General features: G+C 41.6%; 1 protein-coding gene across 3 annotated transcripts in view; it reads left to right on the top strand.

Moving 5' to 3' along the window:
- LOC109916955 (echinoderm microtubule-associated protein-like 6) overlaps window positions 1-16118 on the top strand; it is a 252063-nt gene that overhangs the window by 170837 nt on the left and 65108 nt on the right. For all 3 annotated transcript variants that reach the window (XR_007262962.1, XR_007262961.1, XM_048601482.1), the window contains exon 14: window positions 2870-2984. Coding sequence is in view for 1 of the 3 variants with exons in the window: in XM_048601482.1 (XP_048457439.1) it covers window positions 2870-2984 (115 nt within the window). In the remaining 2 variants the exon portion in view is untranslated. The remainder of the gene's footprint in view (window positions 1-2869; window positions 2985-16118) is intronic.

Here is a 16118-nt window from a genome sequence, read left to right as displayed (position 1 = left end):
ACTTAATGTAACTTTATCTGCCAGTTAATTAATTTCAGTTTAGTTTGTTGACCTGGAGCGATGGCATATATTTTTTCTGAAGTGGAACACCAAAATTAAATTTCTTCTGAAAAGCCCAAATAGCTTTATTTTGGACAGTAAATGCAGGTCTGGAAGAGCAGGCATAAATGCAAACATTGCTGTTCTTCCCGACCTCTTTAAAAAATGTTTTCTCATCATTTTTGAAGCAGCCGTTAGTGGTTTCCTCAGAGATCCTGCTCATTGGACAATGTTGTTCCTTGTATAAGTGGGTGATGCATGCTCTAATCACACTGCAAACATTTATCTCATAGACTCACAGATGTTACAAAACAGAAGGAGGCAATTTGACCCATTGTGTCCACCGCAGTCAATAAATCTGACTGCACTAATTAAATTTTCCAGCTCCTGGCCTGTAGCCCTGGAGACTTTGGCAACATAACCACCATTTCAGGTAGTGAGTTTCAGATTCTCACCAGTCTCTGGTTGGAAACATTTCTCAACTCCCCATTTAGCATTCTATCTCTTATCTTAAATCAATGCCCCCTGGTTATTGACCCCTCTATTAATGGAAACAGTGCCTTCCTATTGACTTTTTCTTGTACCCTTTATAATCATGTACACTTCAATCAGATCCCCTTTCAAACTTCGCTGCTCCAAGAAAAACAGTCCCAGGCTATCCAATCTTTCTCATAGTTCAGCCATCAGCCTTGGCAATATCCTGATAAATCTCTTATGCATATGTAATCACATCCTTCCTGTAATGTGTTGCCCAGAACTGCCAGTGGTAATCCAGTTGTAGCCTAACCATGTTTTATACATTTATCGGGTCATAGGGTCGTACAGCACGGAAACAGACCCTTTGGTCCTATTCATCCATGCGACCAAGTTTCCCAACTAAAGTAGTCCCACTTGTCTGTGTTTGCCCCATTATCCCTCTAAACCTTTCCTATTCATGTACCTATCCAAATGTCTTTTAAATGTTGTAAGTGTACCTGCATCTACCATTTTCCTCCACAAGTTCATTACACATACGAACCACCCCAGTTCCAACAGAGCTTCCCTAATCTTGTTTCTAAGCCTCAGCCAATAAAGACAAGTATCCCATATGCCTTCTTATCCACCTTATCTACCTGCTGTACTACCTTCAGTGATCTGTAGATATGCACACCATGCTATCTCTGAACTTCAGTACTTGCCAGGGTATTACCTTTCAGAGTGTAATCCCCTGCCTTGTTAACCCTTACCCTCTCCAAGTGTACTACCTCATATTTTTCCAGCTTGAATTCTATTTGCCACTGCTTTGCCCAGCTGAACAGTCCATTAATATCCTCCAGTTTACGACTATCCTCCTCACCATCGACCAATTTTGTGTCAGACATGCACTTCTTGATCATACCTTTGCTTTTAATTCCAAGTCATTAATCTACACCATAAGCAGGAAGGGCCACAGCATAAGCCCTGTACAATCCCTCTGGAAACAGACTAGCGAGCACATAAACATCCCTCTCCTATCACCCTCTGTTTCCAGTCTGTTAGCCAATTTTGGATCCAGTATGCCACTTTTCCTTTATTGAGCAGTCATTAGTGACCTTGTCAAAAGCCTTGCTAAAGTCCATATGGACCACATAAAATGCGTTACCCTCATTGACACTCCTGGTTACTTCTCAAAAAATTTAATCAAACATGACTTTTTCTTACCAAATCCATATTTTATCCTGGCCTCCAGATTTATCCACTGTTAAAGCTGATAAATCCACCAATATCTCCTTTCCCTTTATTTTAGTTTATTTTAATAGTTCACAGTCCTTCACCCAGGTGTCTACACCTGTGCTGTTGTACTTATAAATTTTCATATGGAAATAACCTCCCATGTTCTCAAGTCTTTGAGCTTCCACTGTGGACACCTTGCTTCCTTGCTATTCTTGATTGCCAAATACTTCATAAGTGAAACAATCGGCAAATGAATATAGCATCAATGGTGCATATATATCCCCTTTCTTACATCAGCACGTGAAACTTATAAGACTCAGGAAAAAAAAATTAAACTTTATAACCTGCATTGAAAACTCCAGTAAGAAACCTACTTTTCCATACCTAGCCAGCTAAAGCTGACACGTTAATTTATATCACATGCTACAATAACAATGTGAGAAACACAAAATTCAGTGTGGGGATCATTAACATATTTGTAAATGTATAGTAAGGTTCATGCTGCTCAATAATACTGTCTTAGAAAAGCTAATAATTATATGCGGTGTAGATTGTAGTGCGTTATGCATTAGATGTAGGGTCATCCATGGCAGAATTTCTAAAACACATGTCCAATTTGAAGCCCCTGCTATCAGATGAACTTATGAAAATGAGCCCCATAATAACCAGTATTAAAATTGAAATATTAATTCCAGCAAAATGTGCATTACTGCTATTATTATTATTGTGGTCAGGTTTAACAACTTCCCTCGCATGCTTGTTAAATTGTTTTATTATTAAAGTGAATGATATAATTCAATGAAGCTCCTAATATAATGTAAAAAGTAGTAACTGTAAATTAGTAAAGTACTGTAATTAATAAATAATGTACATCAGAAAATGAATGAAAAGAATTGATCTAGGCAGGTAGATTATATATACATTATTATTGGTATCACTAATTCTGGAAAACATAAAATCTATTTTCTTGAATATAAATTTAAGTGAAGTGCACATAAACCACCATAAATATCATCAGTTTCAAAGTTTTACATGTGATTTTGTTAATGCAATTATTAGTCTACCCTGGAAAAAATAAAGTGATCAAATTATTTGCAATTTACTATAAAACTGATTGATGTGCTCTTAATTTCAAAAGGACAAAAGAGGGAGGTGCAGTAAAACTATGGGATCAGGAAATGAAGCGGTGTCGACCATTTCAGTTGGAGACAGGACAACTTGTCGACTGTGTGCGTTCTGTCTGTCGAGGAAAGGTCAGAACATCCAAATTTTAAAAGCATCTTAGTTAAAGTTCATTGCAATGTTATTTGAAAATGTAGTTCATCCATCCAAAAAAAAATAGCTATTAAGATTCTATGGGGGATTGAAGTTTGTATTCAGTTGACCTAGTTTGAACTACCTTGCGTAAACAAATTTCATTGTGATATCATAAATTATTGCCTTCTATTTAATTATCATATTTTGACAAGACAAAAATAAAACTAAAATTCACAGGGCAAAGGGTTAAGAATAGGTTAGAAATAAATAGATTCTGTTTCATCTCGGTTTACAATGCAAAAATTTAATGTTTCAATTCCACATTTCATGAAATTGCAACATTGTGTTATTGTAAAACTGATCTGGGAAGGATTGCCAATTACTGGAAGTATTGTGTTTGAAATCTATTAATTTGCTGAAAAGTTATTGAAAAAAATTGGAGTAGAGTGCTATGTCTGTGGTGCTAGAGAAGGTTTGGCACTTGAACCTTCTGGACTAAAGGAAAGGACACTAATATGAAAATGGAATTAAAATGGAATTTAAAATTTTAATCAAGAGAGGGAAATGTCTCATCAGACATTCAGGACATAGAGTATTACAGCTGTCATCAATTTAACAATGACCCAGATCTTCATTTCTCTGGATAGTCAGAGACCAGATGTACAACCCAAGATGTGTGCAGGGAACCCAGGGAAATCCTGACACAGTAGGATTTTCCTGAGAAATTTGAGTTTCCAGTGGCAATTGTCCTGCTCCATGGGACAAAGAGTTAAAGTCAGAGGCTTCTGACTTACTTAATTGCATGTTTACCTAGGAGATATTAGACAGAAAAATCCTATTCTAAATCCTGGGAAACTATACAACTACCTCAACAACTATACCTCCATATGACCGCTGATTCTCTCCTAATCCGACTATATTACACCCCTCACTGCAAAAAAACACTGATTTTGCCACTCAACTAACCCCCTGACCTCCTAACTCCCAGCCCACAATTAGACCTGACTTCACCACCCAACTAAACCTTTACCTCTCAAGGATTCCACCACCCCCAGACTTCACCCTATTCTAATCTGACTTAACTTCAAGACCTGACTCCAATCTGCCCTTGTATATTCTTACACATTCACTTCTATTCTGTGGTATACTTGATCTCACCTCCTCACTCTACCTTATCAAATCTACCGCATCAAATAATTTCTCACACCACTTATCCAGTGTTCTCTTCCCAAACACGTCCTAATATTCCCATCTATCCACCCTTTCCTGTTCACTCAGTGACCATTTTGCCCATTCTTTAGTCATGAATTAACATGCTGCCATCTCACCCCATGGCTGAATCTGCCATAGATGCATGTGGTGCACTGTTTTGTGGCACTTTCACAGGCTCCAATGCCATAGACCCTGGACCAAGAATATTTAAATTGCAAGAGCTTAAATCTGTGCAGGCTACCACTAGAGCTCCACTAACGCTGCAGGGATTGCTCCACATAGAAGAGTTTAAAAAAATAGTAAACCTTTATAGTTGCACAAAGGTATGTTCATGGATCTATGAGAAAATATTATGTTGTTAAGCTTCCTTTGTTTAATAAAGTTACATTAAAAAATATTACTTTGCCCACTTTCACGTATTTCCATTGGTTACCAAGTAGGAACTTACTTTTCTCTTGTTGTTGATGAATGGGAAGATATGAATTGATGGTGAACCAGAAGGAAAAACTAGTCCAACTTGTGAGTGATGCACACTGGTCAAGCTCATCTTATGTACATCAGTCCTGTAAGACCAGTAATTTCCAGGTTTATTTCTCTTTGGGAAGCAATGGAGTTATTATATGAAATGCAATATGGCTACTTTGCAAGTGCCAACACAGCCAGTGAGCTCACCTAGCCTTAACATGACAAACTGCAGGAAGCTAGTACACATGCCCCGATGACATCACGGTGTTCTGTGCACAGCATGCGCCATCTTGCAAGGACTGGGGGACCTGAGTTGGAGGTTGGGGCTAGAACAGAATAAAAGCTTGTGCGAGGAGCCGTGAGATGGCAGAGTCCGGGAGGTGAAGCATGGCGTGAAGGAGCCTGGGAGTAGACAATAGGTCCTCTCCAGTCACCATCGCCTACCCTGGGGTGGGCGGAGAGGATCTCAGACCCTGTACAGCAACCACCTCCCTCCACCAATTAAATACAGCCAGGGATAAATGGGGCATGTACATTGGGTGATGGTTGATTATAGGATTCCTTTATGTCGGTGAGGTCTGAGTGAGTGACAAGTTAGATGCGACTGCTAAATTGATCCAGTGGTAGTGTCTAACTGAACCTTACAGCTGAAAGAGGATCCTGAAAAATTGTTATACTGTTAAGTTTTTGTTTTCTTTATTGTTTCATGGGGCATGAGTGTGAGCCAGCATTTATGCCCAACCCTATTTGTCTTTGAAGTGAATGGTTTGTTCAATAATTTCAGAGAGCAGCTAAGAGCCAATCAGACTGCTGTGAGTCTGGAGGTGCATGTAGATTACACTGGGTAAGGATGGCACATTTCCTTCTTTAAGGGGCATTAGTGAACCAGATGGGTTTTTATAACTGTCAGCAATGGTTTCACAGTCATGTTAGACTACCTTTTAACTTGAATTTTTTGATTCAGTTGTTTCAGTTGTTTCTTATAATCACATGGTAAGTATCACCACCTTTCTGCATTCATCATTGTTTGCTGAATTAGAATTCACCGTTTTAGCTGATGCTGTGTTGGAGTGGGAATTGTGTTTGTCTTCATGGATTAGTTCTTAAACAATTTGTGCTTAGATTCTTCATGCAACTCATGTCCATGCAACCAGTCCCAGCCACCGCACAGTGGAAGCAGAAGGTCTTCTGGACCACTATGGAGACCCTCATGGCAAATATAAATGAATTTTCCATATTTGTCCAGGCATTTGAAGCATGTTATCACAATCAGAACTTAGATGAGGTTCTCTCGACAGGTACTGCAAATAGTTAAGGTCACGGGGAGGACAGGTGAACTGTCTCCCCTTCTTTATTCGTCTGTTCCTTCAGTTGGTTGTAAGAAGGTTAATTTTAAAAAGGATCCCTCCATAAGGAATGCCTTTCTCTCATACTAAATTAGTTTATATTTAAAAAGGAAACTAATTTAACCAGGCTTTCTTGAGTTAACAAAGGAGTGAATTTACTAGTTACTAAACACAACAGAAATTAATAACATAAGATGCAAATTGGGAGTAAGGAGTCCAAACAAAATATTAAAAGATTTATGGATCAGTCTCTCTGCACTGTTGAAGAGTAAAACAGTTGATTTTGGGATGCTTGGCTTTGCAGTTGGTTGAAATGCTCTTCCCCTGACAGACAGCACTGAATCTACATCTGCAGTCATTTTTGTCTGAAATAGTCCTTATTTTAAGGACACATTTTGGAGTTAAAAATTAAAATTATCTGTAGCACTTCAAGGTTCTGATCCACTGTCATGACAATGTCTGTTGCTTGTTTATTGATACATCTAGTTGTCATCTGGCTGCTGTTGTGCTGCCTTTTGGTTTTATTAATAGGTTCAACATCCAGCTTTGAAGACAATATCCTGTTCTCTGTATCCTTTTCTCCTAGCAGTCAAATTTTAGATTGCCTGGTAGGTCAGGGCTGCCAAAGGATGAAAGCATTATGAAAGTTCCCTGGGAATCTGGCACCCTGCTGCATTAACCTTTACATGCCATTTGTATTTATCTAGCTAACTTGGGGATCCTGGAATTATTTCTGGCAATGCACAGAAAAATTCTGAGGCCAAGAAGTAATGGGCGATGGTCACTTCCACTGCATAATGAACAGCTACTGGTCCAACAATCACAGGGCCTCTTGTAGGAGGCAGCAGATTTCTTACATCATTTGAAAATGCAATCTCAGGCACCAGAAGCACTATTCTTGCTAGATGTGGCCAAAGTATCACATACTTTAGGTGCAGTCCTCCCAGGCACTGAGCAACATGGGCACTGGGGAGAAAGTTGGAAAAATCGTGTGAGATCATCAGTTGAGGAACTTTTCATCGTTAATAGCAAAACAGCCAATTTTTCAACCAAGTATTGAATGGTAAGACAAGATTCTCACTAGTGAGCAGTGAGAGGGCTGTTTGCATGTATTAGAATGCATTGATATCTCATTAATTCATCTCACCTCAATTATATATGGTTTTCCATTTTCCCGCCCCTTTGATAGAAACTAAGAACCGACAATTCCAAAACAGTTACATGGTGACTCCAGTTCACTGTTTTCTCTTCCAGCCTTCCATCTTGGATACCAGTCACCAACATTTCAGGGCAAACTCCATGGGCATCGACTGCACGTACCCCCATCCACAAATGTTGGCATCCGAACTGCCAACTTCATAGCATCCCTGCCTTGCCTAGCCTTTTTGTGCTTTGCCCCCTCAACCAATCTCACTGTACTTCAATCTTGACTGACCTTTTAGTGCAGAAACAAAGCCAAGCTATTTGTCATGGTTGTTAGCAGTCATCAGTTAAGATGGACATGTTGCTATACAGCACCATGCTATGTCAGTCTCACACTTGCACTACTTAGCAGCATACACTGCAAACACACTGCACGTGCATCAACCAAATGACCGTGTCTCACAGTTTAAGGGGAATAGTCCTCAGTCAAGTCAGGGTTCCTGGCAGAGTTAGTCAGGGCATCATTTGTGACCACTGCAGGGGCTTGGACATGGTCAGATGGTTGCATGGGTCAGTCATAGTCAGGGGTTGCATATCACCACTGTCTGAGGAGTAAGTCATGGTCAGTCCTGCTGGTCCAGTTCAACCATCCTGGGAAGTTATGATAAGTCAATTGTGGAGCTCCTCAGGTCTGATGAGTTACAAAGCGGACTGTGCATCCATTGGTCAAATGGATGAAGCAAGGTCAGTCATGGGGGTCAGCTCTGATTGTCATGGGGTTTATCAGGTAGGTGAGTGGGGAAACTCAGTTGTGAGGATTGGACACAGGCTGCTAGGATGCAGAGGAAACAAAATTTGTCAACGTATAAGGAGGGAGATGACAGTACATTGGAAGACAAGGGATACCAGAGGAGGGACGGTTATCTACGGTCACTACCGCCCTGGTTTCAACAGGAAGACTGTGCAGCACCATTGTTGGCATGAGACTGTGACTCACTACAGGTGTCATAGTCATATGGTTCATAAATACGTGCTGGAAGTAGAAAATGACTGCAACCACACCTGGAGTGGTCAGAATAATTGATGTTTTTACAATCTGAACATTTCACTCACAAGTGGAGCGCATGAGGCTCTTCAAGAGTAATTGCACTAATCAGGCAATTTCACAGTACAGGTTGCAGTCATCTGTAATCACAGCATCCGGAAAGGCATGCATTGGCCAACTGTGTGAAGTGAACATGCTGGTCACAAGCAATCCTTACTTAGTCTGCCCTATTTTAGGTATGGCTGCAGCCATTTTCCATTTCCAATGCACATTTGTGAATCACATAAGTATGGAAAGCAATGCATATCATACTTGGCACAATGAGTTGTGGGCTTAGCCTGGTAATCAAGGTCCTCCTTCCTGAACCTCCAGTCACTTTTTTGCCCAGCACACCATAATATTGGTCATTATAATTAAAGATAGTGTGAAGCAGCAGTAATAATGAGCAACTTTAAAAATGGCACCTGCAGGCTACATTGCACAAAGAGAATGCTAAATCTCATAGGTTGCCCAAGGGCATGGAATTGATTTCCTCTCAGCTTGAGCTGTAAGTATTTACCAACTTGCTCTTGTATGCAATTATGCCTTTCTTGGGTGGTGTGGAGGTGGGAGGACAAAGTATCAAAACTCAAACAGCACCTACAATCTCCTACTTTTGTTGCACAATATGACTTGTGCTGCATTCGTTGGAACGAGGTCCCTATGTCAACGTTACACATAGAAGGAGGCCCTTCTTGTCGGTGTCCTCCAATTCCCACTGTATGGAGGACAATGCTAAATCGTCATTTGTCAGTGATGTGCATGCTGAATGTTCACATTAAGAAGGACGTTGTTTTCTTATATTCCTCACACAGGTTCATTGGAAGCGTGAACAATGAATCCAGCCATAGCATGGGTTATTGTTACTGTTGCTGCATTGCAATCAAGGTGCAGAAACATGAAAGAGCTACAAATGGGCCAGCAAATCCAGGACCAGCAGCAACCTCCAGCGGATGCCACATAGCTTCCGCATGAAGAGATTGCAGCTGAAGGTCCCCACAGGATGTGCAGGAGGTATATAAGGCTCAGAATCTATCATTCTTGATGCTATTTCCTCCAGATAAGTGAGACATAATGTGGCTGCCGACTGAGTGTGTCACAGGACACCATCTCAGAACTATGCTAACCTCTGCAGTATAATCAGCGACTTGGAATTCATGGCCGTCCTATCCCAGTAGCTGTCAAGGTGACAGTGCACTAAACTTTTATACAACTTTCTGCCTCCAAGGAACCACTGAGGACTTGTGTTGACATTTCAGTCCTCAACCCACGAATGTATTAAAATTGTCACCAAAGAAATTTATGTCAGATCACACCACTTCACACCACTTCATCTCATTTCTCCATGCTGAGGTCAGTGCTACAACCCAGGCACTAGGCTTTGACAATATAGTTGGCTTTACCTGGGTGCAGGGTGTGATAAACTGTACACACATCACATTGAGAGCATCATTTTGCTGACTTCATCAACAGAAGAAAATTCCATTCCATCAATGTGCAATTTATCTATAATCATTGGTATCGCATCTTCAAAATCTGAGCCAGGTATCCTAAAAGTTACCATGATGCCCATGAACTCTACTATTCCTGTTTCATTTAAAGGGCTAGTTGCCTTACAGGGTGGTTACTGCGGGGAAAGGGGTAAGCTCTGCGACCACGGCTGATGGATTTATTATGCAATCCACTGACTGAAGCCAAGCATTGATACAATAGCAGATACAAAGTATTAGTGAGAGTGCATGGCCGACATGTTCCTATAGAAGTTAATGGTGGGACCAATGAGTTCAAAGAACCTTGATGTCAAAAGATGGTGCAGGAGCTGATAAGAGTAAAAAAGTGAAGCTTATGGCGGATGTCAAAAACTCAAAACAGTGGATGTTTTAAACTCCTAAAACAGAACAAAAAGTAGAAAGGGTTGCTTGAAAAAGAAATTAGGAAAGCAAAAAGGGGACATGAGAAAACATCAAACGTTAGTGGGTAACATTAAGGAAAATACAAAGGCATTTTATAGGTATATTAGGAGTAAGAGAATAACCAGGGAAAGAGTAAGGACTAAAGTGGCAAATCTGTATGTGGAGCCAGAAGACATAGCTGATGTTTTAAATGAGTGCTTTGCGTCGGTATTCACATTAGAGAAGGGCGATTAAGGCCCACACATCAGGAAAGGGAACTCAGATATACTTGAACAAATTAGCATTGAGAGGGAGGAGATATTAATGGTTAGAGCTGGCTTGAAGTGGATAAATACGCAGGCCCAGGTAAGATGTATCCAAGGCTGAAGTGGGAGGAAAGGGAGGAGATTGCAGGGACTCTGACATTAACTTTAAAATCATCTCTGAACACAGGTGTGGTGCCAGAGAACCGGAAGACAGCTATGTTGTACCATTGTTCAAAAGGGTGGAAACTACAGGCCAGTGGGTCTAACTTCTGTGGTAGGGAAACTATTGGAAAAAAATTCTAAGGGACACGATTAATCTCCAGTTAAGAGAGGGCAGGCATAATCAAAGATAGCATGGAGATCACATCTAACAAATTTGATAGAATATTTTGATGAAGTGACTTGGTGTGTAAATGAGATTAGTGATGTTGATGTAGTCTACATGGACTTCAGTCAGGCTTTTAATAAGGGCTTGCATGGCAAGATGGTTAAGAAGCTGAGAGCCCATGGGATCCAGGCAATTTGGCAAACTGGATCCAAAATTTGCTAAGAGATAGGAAGCAGGAGTTGGTGCTTTTGTGGCTGGAACCTTGTGTCCAGTGGCATGCCGTAGGCATCTAGACATGAATGTAGGAGGTATGATCAGTAAGTTAACGAATGGCATGAAAATTGGTGATGTGGTAAACAGTGAGGAGGTAAGCCTTAAACTACAGGATGAGACAGATGGGCTGGTTAGAGAGGCAGAATAGTGGCAAATGGAAATTGAATCCTAAAAAGTGAAGCGATGCATCTTGGGAGTACTAACAAAGCAAGGGAATACACATTGATTGATAGGACTCTAGAAAGTACAAAGGATCAGAAGGACCTTGTTCATAGATCCATGATGGCAGCAGGACAGGTAGATAAGTTGGTTAAGAAGGCATATGGGACACTTGCTTTTATTAATAAAGGCATGGAATACAAGAGTTTAAGAGATTGTGATGGAGCTCTACATAACATTAGTTAGGCCAAAGCTGGATCACAGTGTATAGTTCTGGTCACCACACTATAAAAGGATGTGATTTCATGAGAGAAGTTGCAGAAAAGATTCACCAGGGTGTTACCTGGCCTGGAGCAATTCAGCTATAATGACAGACTTGATAGGTTTGATTTATTTTCCTTGGAGCAGAGAATACTGAGAGTGGATCCGATCGAGGTATACAAAATTCTGAGGGACATAGACAGGGTAGATAGTTTACACAGGGGTCACAGTTTTAAGGTAAGGACTTTACAGGGTATTTGAGGAAGGTGTTTTTCACCCACCCCTCTCACTACCTGAGATGGTCATAGAGGCAGAGTGTTGGAAAATGGGATTAGAATAGATGGATGTTTGATGACTGGCACAGACACAATGGGCAGAAGGGCCTCTTTCCATGCTGTAATGATTATGACTCTGTATGATAATGCAGCCCACTCTTCAACCAGAGCCATGACAGAGTAGGCAATGGGTCTGCTGATGATACGATTCCAATGCTTCGATTGGTCTAGGGCTGCCTTGCAGTAGACTCCAAACAGAGTGTCCTGCATAATCCTTCCATGCTCTGCTCTTCACATCTGGAGTAGGCAAAGACAGGATTTAATAGACTCTGAAGATCTGGGGGAGCAGCAGTCACCTGAGAAGAAAGTGATGGCATAGAGTAGGAGAAACATCAACTTCTGCATGATAAATTGGTGTTTAAAATTTTGTTGTTGATTGAAAGGTAAACAATTCTTGTCTGTTCCTAGAGGTAAGTGAAGCTTTTGTTTATTAGTTTGTATTGATCTTGCTATTGCGGAATGAAAGTGAATGTTTTGAACTCTATGAAGGCTTTCGTGTATATAATGGGTCGCATTTGACCAATGGAAAGATGCTGGATTACTCTGGACGCTGGGTAAAGAGTAGCACTCCTCAGGGTTCCATGATGGGAAGGGGCAAACGATGAATAAGTTGTGTTGCTTAGTTCTTAAATGGAAATACATGTACAAATGTGCACTTGTATGTGCACAGTGAAGCACAACTCCGGCCTGACAGCACTTGATCGAATGCATGGCTAGGCTTTAAAGATCGCATTAGGAATCACGGCCGGTCCGGGCAGTAGTGAGTACTTGCACCTACGGCAAGAGGGTGAACATATAGGTAGGATGCCATAGGTACATGGTGCATAGGTAATGAGGTGAGCTGGAGAAGACATTCTGAGAAACCTCATTCAGCCTCACAAACAGAAACCCTCCATTGAACGCACATAAATTGACACTTTGCAGATTTCTGGTAAATCCAGCCCTGTGTCATGTCTTTCTGCCACTCAGGATGCGTCAGGATCTATCCTTCGTCCCTGCTATAACTCCTCTACATGCTGCTGTTCTGCAAAATCATGCCAGTTCACAGCATCTGTTTTGCACAAGTACCTGATGAAACCCAACTCTACCTCACCATCTCTGCTCCTTCACTAAATTATCATACTGCTTATCCAATATTCAGCACTGCACAAGCAGAAATTTCCTCTCATTAAATATTAAGAAAACTGAAGCTATCATTTTTGCTCTTTATTCTAAAATCATTCCCTAGACACTGGGTCCTTCTCTCACTTTAGCAATATTCTGTGATTAAACCACACTGCAATAAAATTGGAAGTGTGAAACTCAGCAGGCCTGACAGATCTGTGGAGAGAAAAGAACTAATGTTGAAACAAAGAACAGAAATTGCTGGAAAATCTCAGCAGATCTGGCAGCATTTGTGGAGAGAAATCAGAGTTAATGTTTCGGGTCTAGTTCTGAAGAAGCGTCACTGGACCCGAAACATTAACTCTGATTTCTTTGCACAGATGCTGCCAGATCTGCTGAGATTTTCCAGTAATTTCTGCTCTATTACTGATTTCCGGCATCCGCAGTTCTTTTGGCTTTTTTATAGAATCATAGAATCAGTACAGTGTGGAAACAGGCTATTCGGCCCATTGAGTCCACACCGACCCTCCGAAGAGCATTCCACCCAGATCCACCTCCCTTCTCCCTCCCTGATTTAATTTGATTTGAATTATTTATTGTTATGTGTACCTATGTACAGTGAAAAGCTTTGTTTGCGAGCATTACAGGCAGATTTTAGTAAGCAAGACATACAGATCATAGGGTGAAGAAGAACTTGGACAGAGTAAGACATACAGGTTACACTGTGCAGGACGTGTGCTATACAAGATCAACATTAACAAGGTCAGTATTATTTGAAATTAGAGAGTCCATTCATCAGTCTAATAACATCAAGGAAGAAACTGTTCTTGAACCTGCTGATGCGTGTGTTCAAGCTTCTGTACCTTCTGCCTGACGGAAGAGATTGTAGGAGAGCATTATAGGCGTGGGATGAGTCTTTGATGATGTTGGCAGCCTTACTGCAGCAATGAGACACGTAAGTAGAGTCCATGGATGGGAGATTGGCATCCATGATGGTCTGGACCATACAGACAACTTTCTGCAGTTTCTTACGGTCCTGGGCAGAGCAGTTGCCTTACCAAGCCATTATGCACCCAGACAGTATGCATTCTACGATGCATCTATATAAGTTGTTGAGAGTCCTTATGGACTTGCCAAATTTCCTGAGCTGCCTGAGGAAGAGAAGGTGTTATTGTGCCTTCTTAACCGTCACATCTATGTGGGAGGTCCATGACAGGTTGTTGCTTATTGTCACTCCTAGGAACTTGATGGTCTCAACCCTCTCAACCTCTACTCTGTTGATGTAGATGGGGGTGTGTTCTTCACCAAATTTTCTGAATTCAATCATTAATTCTTTAGTTTTGCCAACATTGAGAGAGAGGTTGTTGTCATAGCACCACATCACCAAGCCCTCTGTCTCCTTTCTGTATTCTGACTCATCATTGTTTGATATCCATCCTACCACGGTTATGTTCATCAGCAAACTTGTAGATGGCGTTTGTTCGGAGTTTGGCAACACAGCATGCGTGTAAAGGGAGTACAGTAGGGGGCTGAGAACACATCCTTGGGGGCTGCAGTGTTGAGTGTTATGTGGAGGAGGTGTGGTTGTCTGTCTTCACTGATTGCAGTCCATGGGCCAGGAAGCTGAGGATCTAGTTGCAGAGGGCAGAACTGATACCTAGGTCTCAGTGTTTTGAGATCAGCCTGGAGGGGATAATGGTGTTGAAGGTGGAGCTTTAATCGATGAGCAGGAGTTTGACGTAGGTGTCCATGTTGTCCAGATGTTCCAGGGATGAGTGCAGGGCTAGGAAAATGATGTCCACTGTGGACCTGTTAAGTCAGTAGGCAAATTGCAGAGGCAGGCTGGGAGACTAGATGTGGGCCATGACCAGCCTCTCAAAGCACTTCATGGTTATGGAGGTCAGAGCCATTGGGCTGTAGTTGTTAAGACATGTTGTATGTGCTTTCTTAGGTACTGGGCTGATGGTGGTCTTCTTGAAGCAGGTGGGGACTTTGGTTTGTAAGAGGGAGAGGTTGAAGATGTCAGTGAATATCTCCACCATCTTGTCTGCACAGGATCTAGGTGCACGGCTGGGGACCCCATCCAAGCCTGTCACTTTCCTTGACCAATTTGACGTCTGGGGCTGTTGGGGCAGGTGACACCGTGCCACTGGTATTCTCGAACTGAGCATAGAAAGCATTGAGCGAATCAAGGAGGGATGTGTCTTTGTCCACTGTCTTGCTCTGCTTCATTTTTTGTCCTGTCATGTTGTTTAGTCCTTGCCACTGGTGGCGGGAGTCCATAAGGTTGGCTTCGGCATGCAACTCGGTCTAGTGCTGCTTTGTCATCTCTGATTGCTGTACGGAGGTTATATCTGTAACATTTCCATTTCCCATGGCTAATCTACCTAGCCTGCACGTGTCTGAACGCTATGGGCAATTTAGCACGGCCAGTCCACCTAGCCTGCACATCTCTGGACTGTGGGAGGAAACCGGAGCACCCGGAAAAAACCCAAACAGACAAGGGATAATGTGGAAACTCCACCCAGACAGTCGTCGGAGGGTGGAATCGAACCTGGATGCCAGGCGCTGTGAATCAGCAGTGCTGACCACTGAGCAATCGTGCCACCCGGCATCAAGACTGCAAACACTCAAATAAAACCAAATACTGAAGATGCTAGAAACCTGAAATAAAGACCTCAAAAGTGTTGAGAAACTCAACAGATCTGGTGGCATCAGGGAGAGAGAAACAATGAACATTTTAAGTTTAGTCTGACACTTCTGAAGAAGAAGGCTATTGAGGTTCCTCAGAATGTCTTTTCCAACTCACCTCATTACCTATGCACCATGTCCCTGTGGTATTTAGAATAAATGTTGAGTCACCTTCTTCAGAAGCATCATACTGAAGTAGAATGTTAATTCTGTTTTTCTCTCTCCCCTGTTGCGACCAGACCCACTGAGTTTCTGCAGCAGTTTCGGGTTTTTTACTTCAGATTTCTTGCACATTCAGTATTTGCTTTTATTTGACTGTTTGCAGCCTTGGTACCATATTTAATCCAGAGATTAACTTCCAACCATATCTTCATGCCATCACCCACACTACCTTTTTTCACCTCTTCTACTTTGACTAACTTCATGCCTGCTTCTGCTCGTCTGGCTCCTGAAATTTCCATTCAAATTTTTGTTACTCCTAGACACATCATTTCTAATAAAGTCCTCTGTAAAAGTGATCAACAATAACTATGCTGCCATGCCCTAACTTGCGCCAAATCCGTTCATCTAT

Source organism: Rhincodon typus, chromosome 9, assembly GCF_021869965.1.
Source record: "Rhincodon typus isolate 14 chromosome 9, sRhiTyp1.1, whole genome shotgun sequence".
Lineage (NCBI taxonomy): Eukaryota > Metazoa > Chordata > Chondrichthyes > Orectolobiformes > Rhincodontidae > Rhincodon > Rhincodon typus.
This window is presented reverse-complemented; position numbering and strand designations above follow the sequence as displayed.